At 38.8% G+C, this 21201-nt stretch overlaps 1 protein-coding gene across 5 annotated transcripts in view; it reads left to right on the top strand.

Moving 5' to 3' along the window:
- The window catches only part of ERCC8 (ERCC excision repair 8, CSA ubiquitin ligase complex subunit), a 60770-nt gene that overhangs the window by 27712 nt on the left and 11857 nt on the right, over positions 1 to 21201 (top strand). For all 5 annotated transcript variants that reach the window (XM_034774435.1, XM_034774436.1, XM_034774437.1 and 2 more), the window contains 3 exons: positions 3962 to 4065; positions 6516 to 6640; positions 11054 to 11251. In XM_034774435.1, coding sequence (XP_034630326.1) covers positions 3962 to 4065; positions 6516 to 6640; positions 11054 to 11251 — 427 coding nt within the window. The remainder of the gene's footprint in view (positions 1 to 3961; positions 4066 to 6515; positions 6641 to 11053; positions 11252 to 21201) is intronic.

Below are 21201 nucleotides of genomic sequence, written 5' to 3'. Positions count from 1 at the left end.
TGTGTAGTTGCTGGTGAGTATTTGCTTCAGGTTGGGGGGTTGTCTGTAAGCAAGGACTGGCCTGCCTCCCAAGGTCTGTGAGAGTGAGGGATCATTTTCCAGGATAGGTTGTAGATCTTTGTTTTTGTAGATACAGACTAACATGGCTACCCCCTGATACTTGCAAAGTAACTCCCTGCTCTCCATGTGTTAGTATATAATGCCTGCATCTGTAACTTTCACTCTGTGCATCTGAAGAAGTGAGGTTTTTACCCATGAAAGCTTATGCCCAAATAAATCTGTTAGTCTTTAAGGTGCCACCAGACTCCTTGTTGTTTCTGTAGTGCTGTTATCTTAAGAATAAAGTAGGCTTACATAAGAAGTGTTGCGTGGTAACTTTATAATTGTTGGCAATCACTCTGTTGTTTGTTAGTCTCTGAAGAGAAAGTAAGCAGTCCTGCTTAGGCAGAGTCTTTTGCTAAGAATAACACAATGAAGGCGGAGAACTGTTTTTTAACCAGGAAATACTCAGACAGAAGGGAAAGAGACATGGGTCTTTACCCAAGAAAGGCAATGGGTGGGGAGCTGGAAGCCTGAGCGTGGGTGCGCTTTTGGGGCGGTGGGCTTTTGTTTTCTTTAATTTATCAAAGTGATATCTCAGCATCGATCTGTCCCATACCATCTGTACAAATGCGGGGAAGCCAGGCCCAGCACCCAGTCCATGGTTTCTGTACATTGACACAGAATCCTGAACCACTGCGGGGAAATACGGGTGCAGTTGCCGTGAACTGTGACACCTGTCCCAGTGAGTTTGCCATTTAGAAGGAAGTCACAAACAAGATAAAAATACACTTGCAGATACCAAGGCAGGTACTTAGAATTGTTTTGTTTTTGTTTTATTGTTCTCTCTTTTTGTTCATGAAAATGTAGAGGTGCAAAGAACAATTGACTGACAAGGTTCACAAACACCAATCTACATTAAAGACTTAAAAAAAACTTTTTACAAATGATCTGGAAATCTGATAGATGCTTGGAGTGGAATGTCTGTCCATACATATGTAACCCAGGCCTGCTGGGTGTGGAGCTCTGTCCCCCGCTAGTGGCACCTAGACCACTTAGATTAATGAGTCTGCTGCAGCCTGAGCTTTTAGCTCATGCAATAGAGGCTCATATACTAAGCTTCAGAGGTCCCAGGTTAAATCCTGCCCGCTGTGTTACACACACAGAAGTAGCTAGAAGAAGGAGCAGACATAAGAGGGAGAAGAAAACAAATGGTAGCGTTAGATGTTCACTATTGACAAAGGAAATGAGAAGATGTGGGGCTTGAGAAATCAGACCAAAGATATGATTTATGTATGTTTCTTGATGGATGACCTGCTAAGGGTGACTTTCTCCTAGGATACATTTACAAAGGTCAGAGAGAGAACCTTCATCTTTCTTCAAGAATACTGCTTTGTAGGAACTTGGTGAAGAACTATCTAGCTGCAGTAGAAAAACGGGCTGATTATAGGTACAAAAGTGGGGAAGCTTTTCAGAGAAGAGAGAAAAAATGTACATGATCCATCAGATTTCAGCTGGTAAAGCTGTCATGTTCTGAACATTAATAAAACTTTGAAAGGGTTCATATGGTGTTTCCAAATTTAGTTATGAACTGAGTTCCATCTCAGGCCTCTTTCATGAGTTCCTTTTGTCTTTTTAAGATAACTTTACCCCTTGTTGAAGGCATTTCATTCCAAGAGTTCAAAGTGTTTAAGCAGTCCATGTCCTGCTGACTTCCTTACTACTTCTAAATATCAATGTAGCAGCTCTGAGCAGAAATGCCTTCTAGCACTTTCAGTTGGCCACCTGACTATGTCCAGTCACATCTGAAATAGACCTTGTAACACTGATTCACAAATCTGTCTCCACTGGAGTAGACAGCTGTTACTCTATTTCAGACAACCCAAGGAGCCATCAAGAAACTGGGGTGGTTGAAGCCCATATTTTATGCAGAGTTGACCAGCAATAAACTATTACACTGCTGCTTCTTACTATGCTTGCTGCCAATCATATTTAAGGTTCTTGTTATTCTCTTAATCTTTCAATGAGCTAAAACATAATTACGGTATCTTGGCAACTGCCTGTGTCTCAAGTCATTTGAATGACTGCTGTGCTCAGTGGGGGACACACAAAGCTCAAGTTTCAATGTGGATTTGTGACAGCATCCTTGGTGAAGGACGTATGGTTATGGAACATGCTTCCCACAGGAGACCATGAGTCTCACCCCCTTCAAAGCATGCAGCAAGCTATGCCTGTTTAAACAAGCATTTCCTCAGCACTCCTGTTGTAAGACACCCAGCACAGAGGGAGCCAGTCACCAGCACATGGTTACTGTAAACAACAGGTTTAAAGAAGAGGGAAAGAGAGTTCTACTTTTTTTTTTTTTTTTTTTTAAACTTCTATTAGTGGTGCATGATGTATCTCAAATCTTGTAGGTTGTTTAGCAACTACAATGAATACATTTAAATATCTATATTTTCAGGAAGAGATTCTCTCAAGATGAATGCAAAGGTTTGCTTTCCCAGGGAAGTTACTCAGATTTACTAACATTCAACCAGTACTGACCCCAGAAGTGAATAACACATTTAACCAGATTCTCTGAGCTTGACATAAAGCATTCAGAGAGCCCTCTGCTGGGAAGAGAATTTTCTGTTGCTGGTTACCTGTAGCTCCTGTTGTTTTCGCTATAATTCAGTAAATCTGGAAATCTGTGAAGCTACAGGTGTTTACACTTTAGGCAGCCAAAAATTTTAGCTGAAATAAAAAATTTGGAAAAAAACAAATTTTGGCTAACTTGGAAGTATGCTGTTATGGTACAGCTGTGCATTGTCAGGTTGTGAACCTAAGGAAAATAGCCACTGCTGTGTCTTTTGCTTAATGTTTCCATTTTAAAAAACATGTTTTCCTTACTGGCTACATTGAGATCATGGACAAGCTACACTGGACTGTGTCCCTCCATTCACTTTTTGTGACTGGACACTATTTTTAAAATTATAGGAATCCGGACAGAGGCAGATTCTTGTAAATGTATGACCTATCTTCAAGAATAGGGAAGATAAAGCCTATCTGAATGAATAAATAATCAATCTATAAGAGCTGCAGAGCAAAATGTTGGGGCATCAATTTTTATCTTATTTACTCAGGAATGCAGAACATTTTCTTATAGTTAAATTTTGTTGTTAGCCTTCTTTTTCTTTTCTTGTTTGTGTATTTATGTATGTATGTGAAATCAAGTAGACTTTGTGTCACCATAAATATGCATTATATAGAGTGGGTACAATTTGGGGTCTCTCCTCCAGAACAAGGGTGTGTTTTAATATTCTCAGCTGAAAGCAAAATATGCTGCTGCCTTTATTAAGCCAAATCTATTTTTACACAAAAAACATTGTTGGAAATACTTGGTACCACTAATTCATATACAAAATGAAAAGCTGCTACTTTCAGTTGGTGCACTGCTGCCTTTTCAGCATACATTCAGTGTGCAACATTAGCAGAAGAAAACCATAAGGAGAAAAAACAGCAAAGCAAATAACCTATCCCTTTCTTTACAGAATAGGGACACAATTAATCTTTTCCTGCTTTTATGCTGTTATTTTTAATTACATGGGCATATTGTTTCTCCAAGGACTAGATAGACTTGTATCTTGTTCCTTAGCATTTTTGCAACCATGTTCTATTTGTTATTGTACTTGTACAATATTATTAACAAGTACAATAATATTGTACTAGTTATTCAGACATTGTGTTGATGAGCAAGAAGCTCAAAGTCTGCCTTGATGTCCACTCTGCATTCTCATTAGCTTGAATGTGATAGCACAAGGTGTAAGTCAGGGCAGAATCCAGCCCAAAATGGGAACATCTGCTGGACCCATAACAGCAAGAGATGGGGATGTTTGGAGGCAGTTCCTCTAATTAATAAATCCATACAATTTATTTTTCTTAGTGCTGACAGTAGAGTAAAACTCTGGGATGTAAGGAGAGCATCTGGATGTCTGATTACTCTTGATCAGTACAATGGGGAGAAGTCAAAAGCATCTTCTGAAGCAGGTAATAAAGAATATATTTATAACGGAAATATGATAGTGGTGATATGCTACATCTTTACCTAGAAGCATTCTTGAATTTCATATCATCACAGTTTTTAATGCAAGAAATGACCATTGTGGTCATCTAGTGTGATCTCTTGCATAACACAGGCCATAGAATTTCACCTGGTAACTCCTGCATTAAACCCAGTAACTTGGGGCTGAACTAGAACATACCTTTTTTTAAAGGCATACTGGATGAAACCTTGGCTTTGTTTGAAGTCAATGGGAATTTAAAGTTTTCAAATAATGGAGAATTGACCACATCCCTTGATAAGTTGTTCCAGTGGTTAATTACCCTTACTGTTAAACAATGTGTGCATATTTTTGTTTGTCTAGCTTCAAGTTCCAGCAACTGGATCTTGTTATGCTTAGGTCTTTTAGATTAAAGAGCTCTCTATTAGATATCTTCATCTATACTAAGCAAGACATATATGTATTAGATTAGTTATAAAATTCAAAATTTATTTTTAACTTTGCTTAATGCTAAATTATGTATTACTCGAATACTAACAAAAGTGACTAGGTCCTGGAATATACTAAATTATGCCCTGGTTAAATTATTAACATTATTACGGGGGAGGGATAGCTCAGTGATTTGAGCATTGGCCTGCTAAACCCAGGGTTGTGAGTTTAATCCTTGAGGGGGCTACTTAGGGATCTGGGGCAAAATCAGTACTTGGTCCTGCTAGTGAAGGCAGGGGGTTGGACTCAATGACTTTTCGGGGTCCCTTCCCGTTCTAGGAGATAGGTATATCTCCATATATTATAACATTTTATACGAATGCAGCTAAACACAATTTCTGCACTTGGGAAGCAAACTAAATTAAAGGAATAGCACTGTACTTTAAATTGTAGTTCAGAAATTAGTTTGGATTAATTCTGGATCAAGCAGCTTCTGAAACGAAAAAGGATGTTTTATTTAAAAACAAAGTAAAAGACTGAGTCTGTAATCCTAATCCTGAAAAGATTAACTCGTGCCTAAATTTAAACACTGTGAGCAGTCCCATAAATTGGACTAATTACAGTGTGTAAAGTTAAGCATGTAGGATCAGAGTTTTATTCAGGAAAATACTGATGGTGGATTTATACATAAAACAACATTGAGTTTGTTTTGTAGGCTGTGGTTTAACGTGCTGTCATGTTCTCTGTTGCATATATGGAATATTAATGTTTGGTTTTGAGAATTAAAAATGTCATTGACACTCAAAGTTATTGAAATGACCACGTACTGGGAGAACTAAGAATTTCTTTTTAATTTAGCTTACAACTTTTGGGTGCCACCAAATGGACTTCTGTGTACATTGTCTTAAAATGAATTAATGAACGTACAAAGATTTATAACTCAGGGAGAGATGCTTTAGAAATGCCAAAGACCGGGGAGAAAAAAATCTGTTCTCTTGATGACTGTTGTATGTTAGAAATTTAAACACACAATTAATTCCTGTGCTCCCCACTTGATTATTTTTTTTCCTCTCTGGAAGGACAAATTTTGAGGTGTGTGTGTGTGTATGTAGCTTAATGAGAACTGTTAGGTTTGTGGTGTTTTTAAAATAGGAACTGAGGAAGAAATAGTGAACAATGGAAGAAAAAATCCAAGAGAAAAATTTGAAATACTAGATCAGAACTGTAAAATAAACTTAGCTCATTAATTTCTTCAAAAAAATTTTCAGAGCAGGTAAAGCGGTTTTAACAAAGTAAAAGGGAAGCTCCAAATTACAAACTCTGGGTGGGACACTAAATATGTGCAAAAGACTTCTTTACATATGTAAAAAAATGTAGATGTAAACTATCTTTGTGGCGGGGTGCTACAGAACAGATCATTGGACAAATTTGTACATTATGTTCACAAAAAGCTTATATTTTATGCTGTAAAAGAGAAATAAATATATTTTTATTATGGATGGAGGAAAAGCTGTCTACAGAAACACTTGTAAACCTTTAAAATGGTGTCAGATCCTGCATTCTTTCTGCATCCAAGACAACCATTAAAGTCAGTCAATGTTTTGCCAAAGAGTTCAGGATTGGGTCCTTTTTGGAAGTCATCATTAGCACTTTACAGTAACATCAACAGTAGAGCAGTGTCATCTGAGCATCATATCTGTAGAAAGTGAAAAGGGCATTGAAACTTCTGTATGTTTACTCTCATTTTCAATGAAATATGTTCAAACACACATAATACATTTACCATATAGAACCTAACATATAAGGAACTTCATCACTTGGTATCAAAATCCAAAGTTTTTACAATATATATTTCATAAGAAACTTTGTTGCTTTCAAATAAATATTTATATATTCTTGAGTGAAAGTTATTTGAATATTTAAATAGTGCATTCAGTTCTACAAGTGTACAAAATAAAATAGTAAATCTTCCCTAAAAAACTGAACAGGCTCATATTTTCCTGACAGCAAACACTGCTCATAATGGAAGAGTTAACGGCTTATGCTTTACAAGTGATGGGCTTCATCTTCTGACTATTGGTACAGATGACCGGATGAGACTCTGGAATAGTTCCAGTGGGGAAAACACACTGGTAAGGTTTTTAAAGGACCTTCAGTTGCATTTCTTGGTTACTTTTAAGAGGGTAATAGACCAGTGGTCCAGTTATGATACATAATTTAGCTTTGGCAGTAAATCTCCTGCTGGACACTGCTGTCTAATCTCAGTTGATCTCTATATTTTTAATCAAAATAATTTATTTTCTGTCATTTTGTCCAGTGAAATTAATAACTAAGGGCCTGCATGGCCCACCAGATTGAAAATGAGACTATAAAACCATTCATTTGTGACAGTAGCTCAAATCCAGATCAGGCTGGCAGTAACCAAAAAGAACTAACATCTGTTGTCAACTTGTCTGAAATGAATTTGGTTCTCAGTCTTTTCACTGAGTGGGTGTCCACACCACAGACTGAATAAGTATGGAGACTGAATTAATCTCTTGTCAGTAGGTGTAGCTCTTTCCAAATAAGTTTGACACACACTGGGAGAAGTAGGCTGCAGCTAGCCCTCTTTATGCAGCCTGGTGGGCCCTTATTGTTTTCTGCATGCTCCCTCCCAACCCTTTTTAGCTACTGGAGGGCACTTCTCATTGGTTCCACCCATAGCAGATCCTGAATGGCCTTTTTAGGCAATTCCTGAAGGCCATCTCCCCACCCCGAAAGGACACCTTTGTGCAGATTGCACCAAGGAAGTGGGTCATCCAGTAGGGGACAACTAATGCCTGGTATCGCAGATCACAACAACCTTTCAGTATGGATACAGATTATATCCTTCATCTCTCTATTCTCCCTGTCCCCAGTGCTCTCTTGCCTGCTTTAAACTGCTTCTGCAGCTTCTCCCTAGAGAGGATTAGATATACAGTTCCAATGAAAATACAACTCTAGTAATGTAAAATTAAAGTTTCGGAACACTCTAAAAACATTTGATTAAGAATTTAGAGAAGTATAAATGGCAATCCCTACCCAAAAGTACAAACTGAGGGCCAAATCCTGCTCCCATTCAAGTAAATGACAACTCCTGTCAGTGGGAACAGGATAAGCCCTAAAGTGAGCGTGAAAAACTGGCAGCATTTTCCTGTTAGCAGGGGTTGATCTTGCTGGGAAGAGATTAGTGGGTTCCTTCTGAGGCAAAATGGCTCATATCCAACCTAGATATTCTAAGGGTATGTCTTCACTGCAGCATTAAGTCAGCACCAGCATTAATTGAGCGGCACCAGGTTCTGAGCATCTGATTTAACCTGGCCTGGGTGTGAGCAGCCACACTGCAAAGTCATATCTGAGTACTGGTACTACCCTTAGGTGCTATGTTTACCCATGTGGGTTGCTGAGACTTCTGGGGGCATATCCCATGCTTCTTTGTGCTACCATAAGATGACCTGCTTATTATTCTTTCCCAGTGAATTGTGGGAAAACTTATATGTTTTTCGGGGCACATTGTGGGGAATTGTGGGATATGTGATTTAGTCTGCATCCTCATTGTAAAATGAGTAGGTTACCAGCCCAAATGAAAACCTCACTCACGTTTTAGCCTACAGCCCCATATAAGCGATCTGGCCCAGATTGAAAGCACCACTAAACTCGGTTGAGAAGCTTTTGCCCATGGATGAGAAGCGGGTGAGGGGCAACACCCGAGTAAGAGCCCAAGTGTTAACTCTGCTGTGAAGACATACCCCAGAGGGAGGTGGGAGTGTTTCTCCAGAGAATGTATATAAAAGGTGGGCTGAGAATCCCTGAGGTAGGAGCCCTGGGAGTAGCGACGACTAAGGAGAAGGCTTAGAGCTGAAACTTGTCTTTGATAATACTGTCAAAATTCCAGAAAGAGGGTGATTTTTGGCTTTCCACAGCTTGTAGACTTTGTTATGGAGCAGGTTGAAAGAGGCATTTTCTCACAGTGTATCACAAGAGTTACTCTGTATTCTGAGTAAATATTGGTATCCCTTTTGAGCTGGCAAGGAGAGTTTGGCCTATAGAACTAGGTTATCTTCTTATTGGGAAAGAAATGAGTGAATGCAAAAAGAGAGAATATACCTCTACCCCGATATAACGCGACCCGATATAACACTAATTCGGATATAACGCGGTAAAGCAGTGCTCCGGGGGGCGGGACTGTGCACTGCCGTCAATCAAAGCAAGTTCGATATAACGCAGTTTCACCTATAACGCGGTAAGATTTTTTGGCTCCCGAGGACAGCATTATATCGAGGTAGAGGTATATCTAAGTATTTGCACTCTTGATTAGGGATTTTGATACAAAAGCAGAAGCAAAGTCTACCACTTCTACCATTCTTTGTGTGGATCCCACTAACCATGTGCATGCACTTCATGTGCACAAGATCAGAATTTTTGACCAGCAGTGTCTGTTGGGGCTGCATCTGTGCCCTGTATGATTTCATTCTCTCCCATTCGAGGGAATATAGAGCAGCCAATCTGCGGTGGGGGCTGGTAGCCAGACCGTGCCTAGGTGTGGCTCCACTCCCAGCCCCATCTGCAGGCGGTGGTGGGGCCAGGAGTGGAACCACATTGAGGTTGGGGATGGGGCCAGGAGCCAGGAACATGGCTGCGGTTGGGGCTGGAGCAGAACTGGGGGCGGGGAGGGGCTGGGTGGCACTCCCTCCACAACCCCCATGGTGGCTTGCCCTCCACAACCCCCATGGTGGCTTGCCCACCCCCTTTCCCCCAAAGGTTCCATCACACTTCTGCCTTAAGGTTAAAGTTCTCAAGTCCTCTCCCTCTCAGCTTATGCAAATGCAGCCAGTCGAACTCCATTGACTACAGAGGAGCACCTTTCATTGTCCCTCTGGTCCCAGCCACAAACTACCCTGCAAAGGCCCTGCAACTCCTCCCTCCTGTGCTCTGATTGGCTGCTTCCATGCACACACTGACTTAATTTATCTAGCTTCCCCTCGCTCTCAACTTCTGCATTATGGAGCAATGGTAGCTACTTTCTTATAGTTAAGAATGTGACCCTGTTTTCATTATTCAAGTTGGATTTCAACCCTCCTCTCATTTCCATGAGTGTGGAAATATTTTTTTTAACCTGAAATTTCTCGTATGTGAATTCTGGCCAGAAAAGAAATGTTGGGGGGAAATGAAGTTAGAGAAGTTATTTTGTGTGTGTCTGTGTGTGATTTTTGTTTTGTATTTTTGAGTTTTGGAGGGGATGGGGAAAATTATTATTTTTTTTTTCCAAATGTGAAAATAATCTTCTTTATATTGTCATCTGTAGAATAGCTTGGTTAGAGATTCCAGAATTGTACAACTGTTTTCATTAATGTTATTTAAGGTTAGGTGTAAATTTTTGATTTAACTATGAAAATATAAATCTCTGAGACCTCTGTCATATGTTTGATGTCCTTAGAAACTTCTTCATAGATCTTGCAGAATATATAATCTTCCATGGAATAGTCTTAATCTATTAACTTCATAAACCACATGGTTCTGGTTCATCAATTTAAGAAGTGTCTACAGACACGCTTGGTGGAGCTTTTAATTTCTGGAAGGTAAATAGTTCTGGTTCAAGGAATGTGCAAGCAATTACTTGTAAATTCCATGGGGAAAGTAACTGGTTTTGCATCAGAAGGCTTGCACAGAACTCTTTGTTCAGCAGTGATTTTGCAGAGAACTGATTATACGATTGGCAGTAACACCAAAGAGCCTGTATGCATTAATTTAAAATTCCAGCATTTGGTTTTAAATCACTAACAAATTATAATGTCAGAGAGAAATCCATTTACTTGACTAATTTTTGAAATATTTGACATATTGCCATTATGAGCGTTAATCAAAAAATTAAACAACTATAAGAAATTCCCAAACAAAAAATAATTGAGATAGTTATGGATAAAAAGACATATATTTGAACTTAAAATAGCCTTATTGAGATGTTGGCCTTTGGAAAAAATTAAATGTTTGAAAGCCAGAAAGCCAGATTTAAAGTTCCACAAACAGTCTTAATACTGGCCATTATACCATCCCATGAATGCTCTTAGTAGTAATCATCTTCCACTTACCAACCAGAAAATGGCATCAGCATACCTAATCTACCCTTTCATACTTTATATTGTGATCTTGGGATGCCTCCTGCCCAACACACATCACCAATCAATCCCAGTTGAAACCCATTCCCTCACTCACCTGTTCAGAATGAGAATAAATACTTATACTTCTTATACTTCAAATAGAGTACAGAAACTACATTGTCCCATATCTTCCACTCAATACAATTTATCCTATTCATTATGCTGTTTTCATTAACTTTGGAACCCAAAAATAAGGTGTATGCATTTGGGAACCTCAGAGTTGTGTTAAATTCCAAAGTAGCAGTGTGCTTGCTTAACCATTGCTTTAATGAAAATTTAACCCTTAATTTTAAATTTGTTTTAATAATTTAAACCACAAGAATTAGCTTTGTATAATAATAGCTAACAGCTTAATCTTGCATCCTACAGGTGAACTATGGGAAAGTCTGTAATGAAAGCAGAAAAGGACTCAAATTCACCACTTCTACTGGCTGTGATCCAGAATTTGCATTTGTACCATATGGTAGCACCATTGCTGTTTATACAATCTACTCAGGAGAACTGATAACTATGCTTAGGGGACATTATAATACTGTTGATTGCTGTGTATTTCAGCCTAATTTTCAGGTAAGTGAAGTATTTAAGAGAATTTAGAATGTTCATAAAATAATGAGTTCATAGATTTTAAGGCCAGAAAGAGATCCTCACATCATCTAGTCTGATCTATATAACATAAGCCATAGAATTTCATCCAGATACCAAAGTTACTTGACTCAATATAAGAGTGTGTTAGCTATCTTCTCATCTTGATTTAAAAACATCAAGAGAGGGAGAATATACCTCTCTCCTTAGTAGTTTGTTCCAGTGGCTATCTAGTTAATCACTCCCGCTGTCAAAAAAAAATTTTGTCTGGCTGTAACTTCCAGTCATTGGTACTTGTTCTGCCTTCCTCTGATAGATTAAAGAGCTTTTAGTACCTTTTATTTTCTCCTTGTGCAGCTGTTTTTACAACATAATTAATTTACCTCTTGATATTTTTGTTGATTAGCTAAACAGATTGCTCCTTAAGTCTCTCATTTAAATATATTTTCTTCAGCCCTCAAATAATTTTTGTGGGTCTTCTCTGCACTCTCCAAATTATAACATTCTTTTTAAAATGGGAACAGCAGTACTGGATGCAATATTCCAGAATCAATCTCACTAATGCTGCATACAGAGGTAAAATTAACTCCCTACTTTACTTTATATAAACAAGGATCCACATTACCCATCTGCCACAGCATCGCACAGGAATCCTGTTCAGTTGTTTGTCCAGTATGATTTCTAAATCTTTTCCAGAATATAGCCTCCCATTCTTGGCCTCCTTGAATATTGGTACAACTTGAGTACTCTTCCAGTTTTCTCCAATATTCCAGGATTTATTGAAAATTAATATCAGCAGGCCAGAGATCTCATCCACCATTTCTTTTAGGGGTCATAGATGGAAGTTACCTGGGCCTGCAGATATAAAAATATTTCTCTGTAGTAGATATTGTTTAACATCCTCCTGGGTTATTAATATACTGGAAAATTAGTTCATCATCCTTATGTAATATGAGTACATCATTCTACTTCTTCCCAAATACAGAACAGAAATATTATTTGAACACTTCAGCCTGTTCTGCATCATTATAAACAAGTCTACCATCTCCATCTAGCAATGGGCCTGTACTATTATTAGGATTTCATTTGTTCCTAATATACTTAAAATAAAAATTGCTTGTTGTCCTTAGACCTGCCAGGTATGGATTTTTCTGAGAGGTCTTTAGCTTCTGTCATCAATGTTCTACACCTTCATAACTTCCAATTTTATATTACTTGCTGTTTATTTCCCTTTTTCAAATATGTTTGTTTATATATTATTTTTAATTGTTACCATCACTTCCTCTCTTAACCAGGATGGACTTTTAATCATTTATTTTAATTAGCCCTTTGGAATCTCCACATAGATATACTACTGGTTGGGATTTGTCCTCTCTTTGCCCATGAATGTGATGATCATTGGTCCCCTATAAAGACACTAATTTGCTGTCCAGTTATCTATTCATCTTTGTCCATCATAGAGATCTAAAATAGTTACCTGACATTGCTTTCAATAACTTCTTTGAGTTGTTATATATACCTACCTTCAGAGAATGGTGTCCCCTTATGCAAATACCCCCATTGATATTGATGAGATGAAGTATTGAGGACTGCAGGATTTGGCCCATTATTATAACTGAGGGGTTTGGATGATTTTGGAGGCTGTGCAGAGGGAAGCCTGGTTGTGAAATCTGCTGTGGGAGTTTAGTGTTTTGCATTTAGTGTCTGGTGTTCAGATAATAAACATGATTTGAGTTCCTGACTCATTCAGGAGTAGGGACAATGTCTTGTCTGTAAAGCACCATCAGACCTAAGGAACAGTATAAATAAGGCTATGAATCTGTCATAGATTCCATGATTTTATGAGACCTCCATGGCGTTTTGAAAATTCCAATAATTCAGCCCTGGGCAGTGGGGCTTGCTCTCCAGCTTCAGCCCCGGGCAGCGGGGCTCAGGCTTCGGCTTCAATAAATCTGTGATTTATTATTTATTGCCTACATCCTGTCCGTGACTCTTAATAAAAATACCTGTGCCAAAAACATGGCCTTAAGTATAAAGTGAGTCCCTGATGTGTCAAGAATTGCAACTTCATTGGAAAATTTAGCTGCTTTCTTCCTGAGCTTTTTTGTACAGTAAGTATCTATGACAACTAAATACAAAGGCAGTTGATGACCTGCCCTGATGTGGCAAGTCAATAAGTATACAGAAAAATTAAGATAATTATAAACTAAACAAGGCTTATGTGCATTCTGTGTTAGGAATTCCCAGAATTACACTATACTGTGCCATAGACTTGCATGGTGCTTTGCAGTCTACATATTGTTCTGCTCTTAATTGACTCAGGAGCTCAAATACGTTTATTTGTTTTGTATTAATATAACTGTATTTAATGTAAACTCTAGGCTAACTGAAAACCATATAATCCTTGGACAGGAAAGCAAGACAGAATAGTAATGCTCACAGTAAATGTAGTGATGTCCCCATTACACTGCTCAAAGGGAAGATTGTTTTTTGTTTTTAAAAGCCTTAGTAATGATCTGCACTTTACTATAGACTAAAGAGTTTTATTTCCAAATTTGTTAAAGTATATAATCTGTGAAAACAGTACATGCAGAATATCCATAGCTGTACACAAATCCTAGTGAGTTAGCATTGTTTATAATGTTTGAATACATAAGGACTGATGTGATATTTAATATCCTCTTAAAAATTGTGTAGAACACTTAAATGTACTGTTGGCAAGATTAAAAGATTCCACGTTAGTGTCTCTCTATATCACAGCATATACCTATTAATCATTAAAAAACAAAAAGAAAAAAAGTGTTTCGCAGGTTCATCCAGAGGATTATAGATCCAGAGGATCTTACAAATGCTTACACGCACAACTTTACGTAAATAGTCCCATTGAGGCCAGTGTGACAACTCACATTGAGAAGTTATTCATGTGCACAAGTGTGTGCATGACTGGGGCCATAGAATGGGTATCAGGTTTTAATCAATTCAGCCTGTACTGGAACTTACTTTAGATATAATATGAAAAGAGAGCCTTTGGAAAGAAGGAGCAGTGATGATCCATTTTAGGTACCAATAAGTTAACTTGCTATTTTGAAGGCGTCATAGCAGCTCCATAGCTAAGTGTAAAAGCCAATGCTTCTTTAAGCAGAATTTATATTATTAACTTAAATACAAAAAATTATACATAGTATATTTCACTCCAGCTGTTTAAACATGCAGCATTTCTTGTCTTAAATGTGCTTTGTGAAACATTAGTAACAAATAATTAACAGTTCAATAACTGTTTGGAGACAGTACCATATATAAACATCCTCCTATGCTATGCATCTATATAAATAGCAGTCTGGAAAATACCAGAGTCCTTTTAATAAAATGCAAAGAAATTGAAGATACTTTAGATTGTAAATTCTTCAGGGCAGGAACTGTCTGCTACTCTGTACAGTCTAGCACAATGAGGTACCATTCTTGGTTGGTCCTTAGGCACTACCATAATAAACATGACCAGTAATAATGAACATGTTTGATATTTGCCGTCCTAACGTGATAAAAGCCTCACATTCTGTTCCTATTCTTTCTTTTCTCACCCTGAACAAAATGAGATTTCTCCCACCTCCTTACTGCTCCCATAATTGCACATCTAAGACAAATATGCACAATTATTTTCAGTTGTTTAATTTTTTTAATACATTGTTATTAGTAAACAAATAAGATGAATATCAGAACCCCCTAGTGGCCATCTGTGTAATTGAGATTTTGTCTATATGAGAAAGGTTGGGGGAGTTTAATCCACAGCTTTTTGATGCATGTCAGGTAACAAACATTACATAAACTGCACTAATAGCGTGCATGTGGGATGGTGTGCATTCTTTCATTGCACATCATTGTGTATAAACAGTGGTGGCTTACTGCATACTAAGGGCGTGGCATTCTTGCAGGGTATTCCATGGTTCTTTGCTTTGCTGGTGAGCAGTGTGCATTCTGAAATTTTTCTTCCTGTGTATTGTGGGATGCATAGCAGAAGCCAGGCAAGTTCAAAATTCCCGTTTTTTTCCTGTCTCCATCCTATACTTAATTTTTATCTGGGCTAGTGCCATTTTCCAATTTTTGTCAGCAAGTATGGACCCAATAATGGTCCATGCTGGCAACAGTGAATGAACAAAAGCTGCTTCAGCTGTATTTCAGCATTCAAAGCTGGATGGATTCAGTTATGGACTTTGCCCACCATACCAACAATCAGAAGATGTGGCAGCAACTGCACCTCTAACAGTAGCAGAAATTTCAACAGCAGAAGAAGCAGTACGAGGAAGAAAAGGAAGACACCAAGCAATTGATAGTACAGGGTCGGTTCCTGGAGCAACTTCACCCTGTGCAAGGCTGTTTCTGGGCTTGGGAAACCAATATGGATTGGTTGGAAAGGTTGTTATGCAGATCTGGGATGACCAGCAGTGGTGAGAGAATTTCCTGATGGGGAAGGCAACCTGTTTGGAGATATGTGCTGAGCGGCAGTATACCATCATGTGGTGCCACGTATTTGTGGACAAGTGGGTTATCATTGCTATCTAGAAACTGGCCACCCCCAAATGCTGCCAGTCTGTAACCAGCCAGTTCAGCATGGGGATATCGGCTGTTGTCATGGAGGTATGTGATGCCATGGAAAAGGTGCTGTTTCACCAATTTAGAGAGCTTGGTGTAATGCTCGGGAGATTATTGGTGGCTTTGCATACGCCAGCTTCCCAAACTGTATTGAGGCAATTGATGGGACCCATGTGCCTATTATCTCCCTCCTCTCCCCCCTCCCAAATCAGGGATCAGAATTAAACAGAAAGGGGTATTTTTCCGTACATGACAGGTTTACAGAAATAAAAACAGGGTTGTCTGGAAGGGCTCACAGTGCTAGGATCTTTCAGAATTCAGCTGCTTACCTTAATGGAGAAAGGAACGTTTGCCCCCAGGAGCACTATGGACATTAATGGAGTTGGCATTGCTCTGGTTATCCTGGGAGACCCGGGTTATCCTCTGCTTCCTTGGTTAATGAAGTCATTCATGGGCTGTATGGACAGAAGGAACAAACTGTTTAACTACTGTCTCAGTAGTTGCAGAATGGTAGTGGAGTGTGCATTTAAAAGGAAGGTAATACTGTTTGTGGAATAGGTTGGACACAGCAGAAAAAAACATTCCAAAGATTGTAGCAATATGTTATATTTTGCGCAGTATTTTTTAGAGTAAATGAGAAAGCCTTAATGATAAGTGGGAGACTTGGGCATAGCATATTGCTCAGCAGTTTAAGCAACCAGCAAGGCATCTAATTTAAAATGGAAACACCCAGGGCAGTTCTGTCAAGGATGCGTTATTCTTAATTTTGAGTCTCAGGCCTGTGGGGGTAATATGGACTGAGAGCATCTCAGTGTTTTATGGACAGGGAGTTGCAATGTTGTGGCCAATCTATTTTCACCTTGTGTTTTTGCTTAGATACTTTGTAAAACCTTATGTATTATATAAAATGTAATGCTTTTCTGTGTAAAATGCCTTGTTTAACTCCTTATGAATGAAGTTTTTAAAGTTTTTATTATTAAACGATATATTGTATAACAAACAAAAATAAACCTTTAAATGAAACAATTAAACATTTTAAATTATGTAACAATAACAATCTATTGTCCAACGACTATAAGTAAACTTTTAATTAAAACAATAGTGAAACAAAATACCAAAGTGCAACAGTGCAGTTCTGGGCACAACACTAGGAGCAGGGAGGCTTAAAGTCATAGGTGAATATATATTTTGCATTGACCTCTTCTTGTTTGTGAGCCTTCCGATATTTAGTGTTGAGGCTCAAAGGTATCAGGAGTGCTACAAAAGAGCACTCAAAAGAGCTGGGATCCCAGGTGCAGCTGTTCAGTGCCCTATGAAGGGAATGGCTTCTCGGAGCACTGCTGCAGGGGCACAATGCGGTAATATTGTTGTTCCCAGTAGTCTCTATTGTCTAGGGGCTGCATAACATGGCAGGGTGTAAGGATAGCAGACAGTGCAGACTGTTCACCAACAGCAATATGCACTTCAGCAGGGCATTCTGGCTTTTTATTGCCTCTGCATCTCCCTGTCTTTTTTTTTGGAGCTGTTTTTTGTCATGGCAGGGCTGCCCCTGGCAACTGCCATGCTGTCCTTGGCCACTCCCACAATTTCTCTCTAGCGCTCTCTGTCTGTTTTTCTCTCCACCTTCAAATACTGTCTGCACCGCTCTGCTATTTTGGGAGGCAGGGGAGTGTTTTGTTTGGTGTTTTTGTGGTACTGGGAGGAACACTGCAATGAAATCCGATATTTCATCACAAGTTTTCTGAATTTTTTTCTCCCTTAGGTTAGCCACCCTACTCAGCCATTCATAGAGTCCCTGTCCTTGAGGGTCTGGCCAGTGTAGGTGCCATAGTTGTGGGAGTATTAATAAAAATCACAATTGATTATTCATATTCCAGAGAGGCTGTGACCATTTTTTTAATAAGCATTTCTGACTTCACCTCCCTGAGATTCTTCCCAGTTTTGAGGGTACCTCAGAGATAAGCTGTGTATGCATTGGCATTTTTGTTTGTGCAGGATATGCTAATTGGCTTTGTTATTGTGCCTTGGAGTCTGGTGTTTTTAAGAATTATGTTCCTGGTCTTGTGGTGGGGGAAGGGAATTATGGAGGGGTCTATATGGTGTCAGAGGGCTTAGTAGAGTGCATCTGAGTACAAACTAGATAGTAAATCCCCCAAGCCCCCTTTTAGGTTGTCCTGACTCTGGATAATGTTACATGGAGACAGATGATTGGCAGGCAGAGAATGGCATTATTCAAAAAGGCAAAGGGCAGTCCAGGAAGATACTCTGTGAAGTTATTTACCAAGATGGTCTCCCCAGAAGTGCTACAGGAGTGGGAATTGTGAGCTATAAAAGGGAATGACTATTTAGCTATTCCTTACTTTGCATTTATCAACACTGAATTTCATCTGCCATTTTGTTGCTCAGTCACCCAGTTTAGGGAGACCCCTTTGTAACTCTTTGCTCTCAGCTTTGGACTTAACTATCTTGAATAATTTAGTATTGTCTGCAAAATTTGCCACCTCATTGTTTATCCCATTTTTCCATATCATTTATGAATATGTTGAACAGTTCTGGTCCTGGTAGATTGGTACAGAATGATTTAACTTCACAAAAGCTGTATGGACGCTTCCCCAACATATCGTGTTCATCTGTTTCCTATAGTTTCAACCAGTTTGCTTGATACTGAAGATAGGCTTACCGGCCTGTAATTGCAAGGATCCTATCTAGAGGCATTTTTAAAAATCAGTGTTACAGTAGCTCTCCTCTAATCGTCTGATACAGAGGCTGATTTAAGCGATAGGTTATATACCACAGTTAGGTTATATACCACAGTTAGGTATCAGAGGGGTAGCTGTGTTAGTCTGGATCTGTAAAAAGCAACAAAGAGTCCTGTGGCACTTTAAAGACTAACAAATGTATTGGAGCATAAGCTTTCGTGGGTGAATATCCACTGAATGTCATGTCATGTGTCTGATGAAGTGGGTATTCACCCACGAAAGCTTATGCTCCAATACATTTGTTAGTCTTTAAAGTGCCACAGAACTCTTTGTTGCTTCATACCACAGTTAGTAGTTTTTGCTCTTTCATATTTAAACTCCTTCAGAAATCTTGTGTATAGCAGTTGGTCCTGATAACTTCTTATTGTTTAATTTATCAGTTTGTTCTAAAACCTTGTCAATTGATACCTCATTCTGGGAGAGTTCCTCAGCTATGTCACCTTTTAAAAAAAAAAAAAAAAAAATGGCTTGGATGTAGGGATCTCCCTCATATTCTCTCCCTGAAGACCAGCGCTAAGAATTCTTTTAGCTTTTCTGCAATGACCCTGTCTCCCTTGAGTGCCCCTTTAGCACCTCGATCCAGTGGCCCCACTGACTTTTTAGAACATAACATAAGAACAGCTGTACCGGGTCAGACCAAAGGTCCATCTAGCCCAGTATCCTGTCTACTGACAGTGGCCAATGCCAGGTGCCCCAGAGGGAGTGGACCAACAGGCAATGATCAAGTGATCTCTCTCCTGCCATCCGTCTCCATCCTCTGACAAACAGAGGCTAGGGACACCATTCCTTACCCATCCTGGCTAATGGACTTAACCACCATGAATTTATCCAGTTCTCTTTTAAACACTGTTATAGTCCTAGCCTTCACAACCTTCTCAGGTAAGGAGTTCCACAAGTTGACTGTGCGCTGCGTGAAGAAGAACTTCCTTGTATTTGTTTTAAACCTGCTGCCTATTAATTTCATTTGATGACCCCTAGTTCTTGTATTATGGGAATAAGTAAGTAACTTTTCCTTATCCACTTTCTCCACATCACTCATGATTTTATATACTTCTATCATATCCCCCCTTAGTCTCCTCTTTTCCAAGCTGAAGAGTCCTAGCCTCTTTAATCTCTCCTCATATGGGACCCGTTCCAAACCCCTAATCATTTTAGTTGCCCTTTTCTAGTGCCCGTATATCTTTTTTGAGATGAGACCACATCTGTACGCAGTATTCGAGATGTGGGCGTACCATCGATTTATATAAGGGCAAGAATATATTCTCCATCTTATTCTCTATCCCCTTTTTAATGATTCCTAACATCTTGTTTGCTTTTTTGACTGCCTCCGCACACTGTGCGGACATTTTCAGAGAACTATCCACGATGACTCCAAGATCTTTTTCCTGACTTCTTATAACTAAATTAGCCCCCATCATATTGTATGTAAAGTTGGGGTTATTTTTTCCAATGTGCATTACTTTACATTTATCCACATTAAATTTCATTTGCCATTTTGTTGCCCAATCACTTAGTTTTGTGAGATCTTTTTGAAGTTCATCACAGTCTGCTTTGGTCTTAACTATCTTGAGCAGTTTAGTATCATCTGCAAACTTTGCCACCTCACTGTTTACCCCTTTTTCCAGATCATTTATGAATAAGTTGAATAGGATCGGTCTGAGGACTGACCCTTGGGGAACACCACTAGTTACCCCTCTCCATTCTGAGAATTTAACATTAATTCCTACCCTTTGTTCCCTGTCTTTTAACCTGTTCTCAATCCATGAAAGGACCTGCCCTTTTATCCTATGGCAGCTTAATTTACATAAGAGCCTTTGGTGAGGGACCTTGTCAAAGGCTTTCTGGAAATCTAAGTACACTATGTCCACTGGATCCCCCTTGTCCACATGTTTGTTGACTCCTTCAAGAAATTCTAATAGATTAGTAAGACACGATTTCCCTTTACAGAAACCATGTTGACTATTGCTCAACAGTTTGTTTTTCTATGTGTCGGACAATTTTATTCTTAACTATTGTTTCGACTAAATTGCCTGGTACAGACGTTAGACTTACCGGTCTGTAATTGCTGGGATCACCTCTAGAGCCCTTTTTAAATATTGGCGTTACATTAGCTAACTTCCAGTCATTGGGTACAGAAGCCGATTTAAAGGACAGGTTACAAACCTTAGTTAATAGTTCCGCAACTAAGGCTTCCTGCTTCTGATGTACTTAAAAAATACTTTGCTGTTACATTTTGTCTTTAGCTAGTTGCTTTTCAAATTTTTTCTTGGCTTGCCTTATAATTTTATATCTGTTTATGTTCCTTTCTATTTTCCTCAATAGGATTTCACTTCCAATTTTTCAAGGATGCCCTTTTGCCTCTATCTGCCTCATTTACTCTGCTGTTTAGCCATGGTGGCATTGTTTTGGAATTTGGAGTATTTGTTTAGATTGATCCTCTATTATGGTGTTTTAAAATAGTCTCCTTGTAGTTTACAGATATTTCTGTGGGACTGTTGCATTTAATTTCTGTTTCACTAGCTTCCTCATTTCTGAAGTTAAATGCTACTGTGGTGACTTTCTTTGGTATTTTCTTCCTTAAATGTTAAA

This window comes from Trachemys scripta, chromosome 6 (genome assembly GCF_013100865.1).
Source record: "Trachemys scripta elegans isolate TJP31775 chromosome 6, CAS_Tse_1.0, whole genome shotgun sequence".
Lineage (NCBI taxonomy): Eukaryota > Metazoa > Chordata > Testudines > Emydidae > Trachemys > Trachemys scripta.
This window is presented reverse-complemented; position numbering and strand designations above follow the sequence as displayed.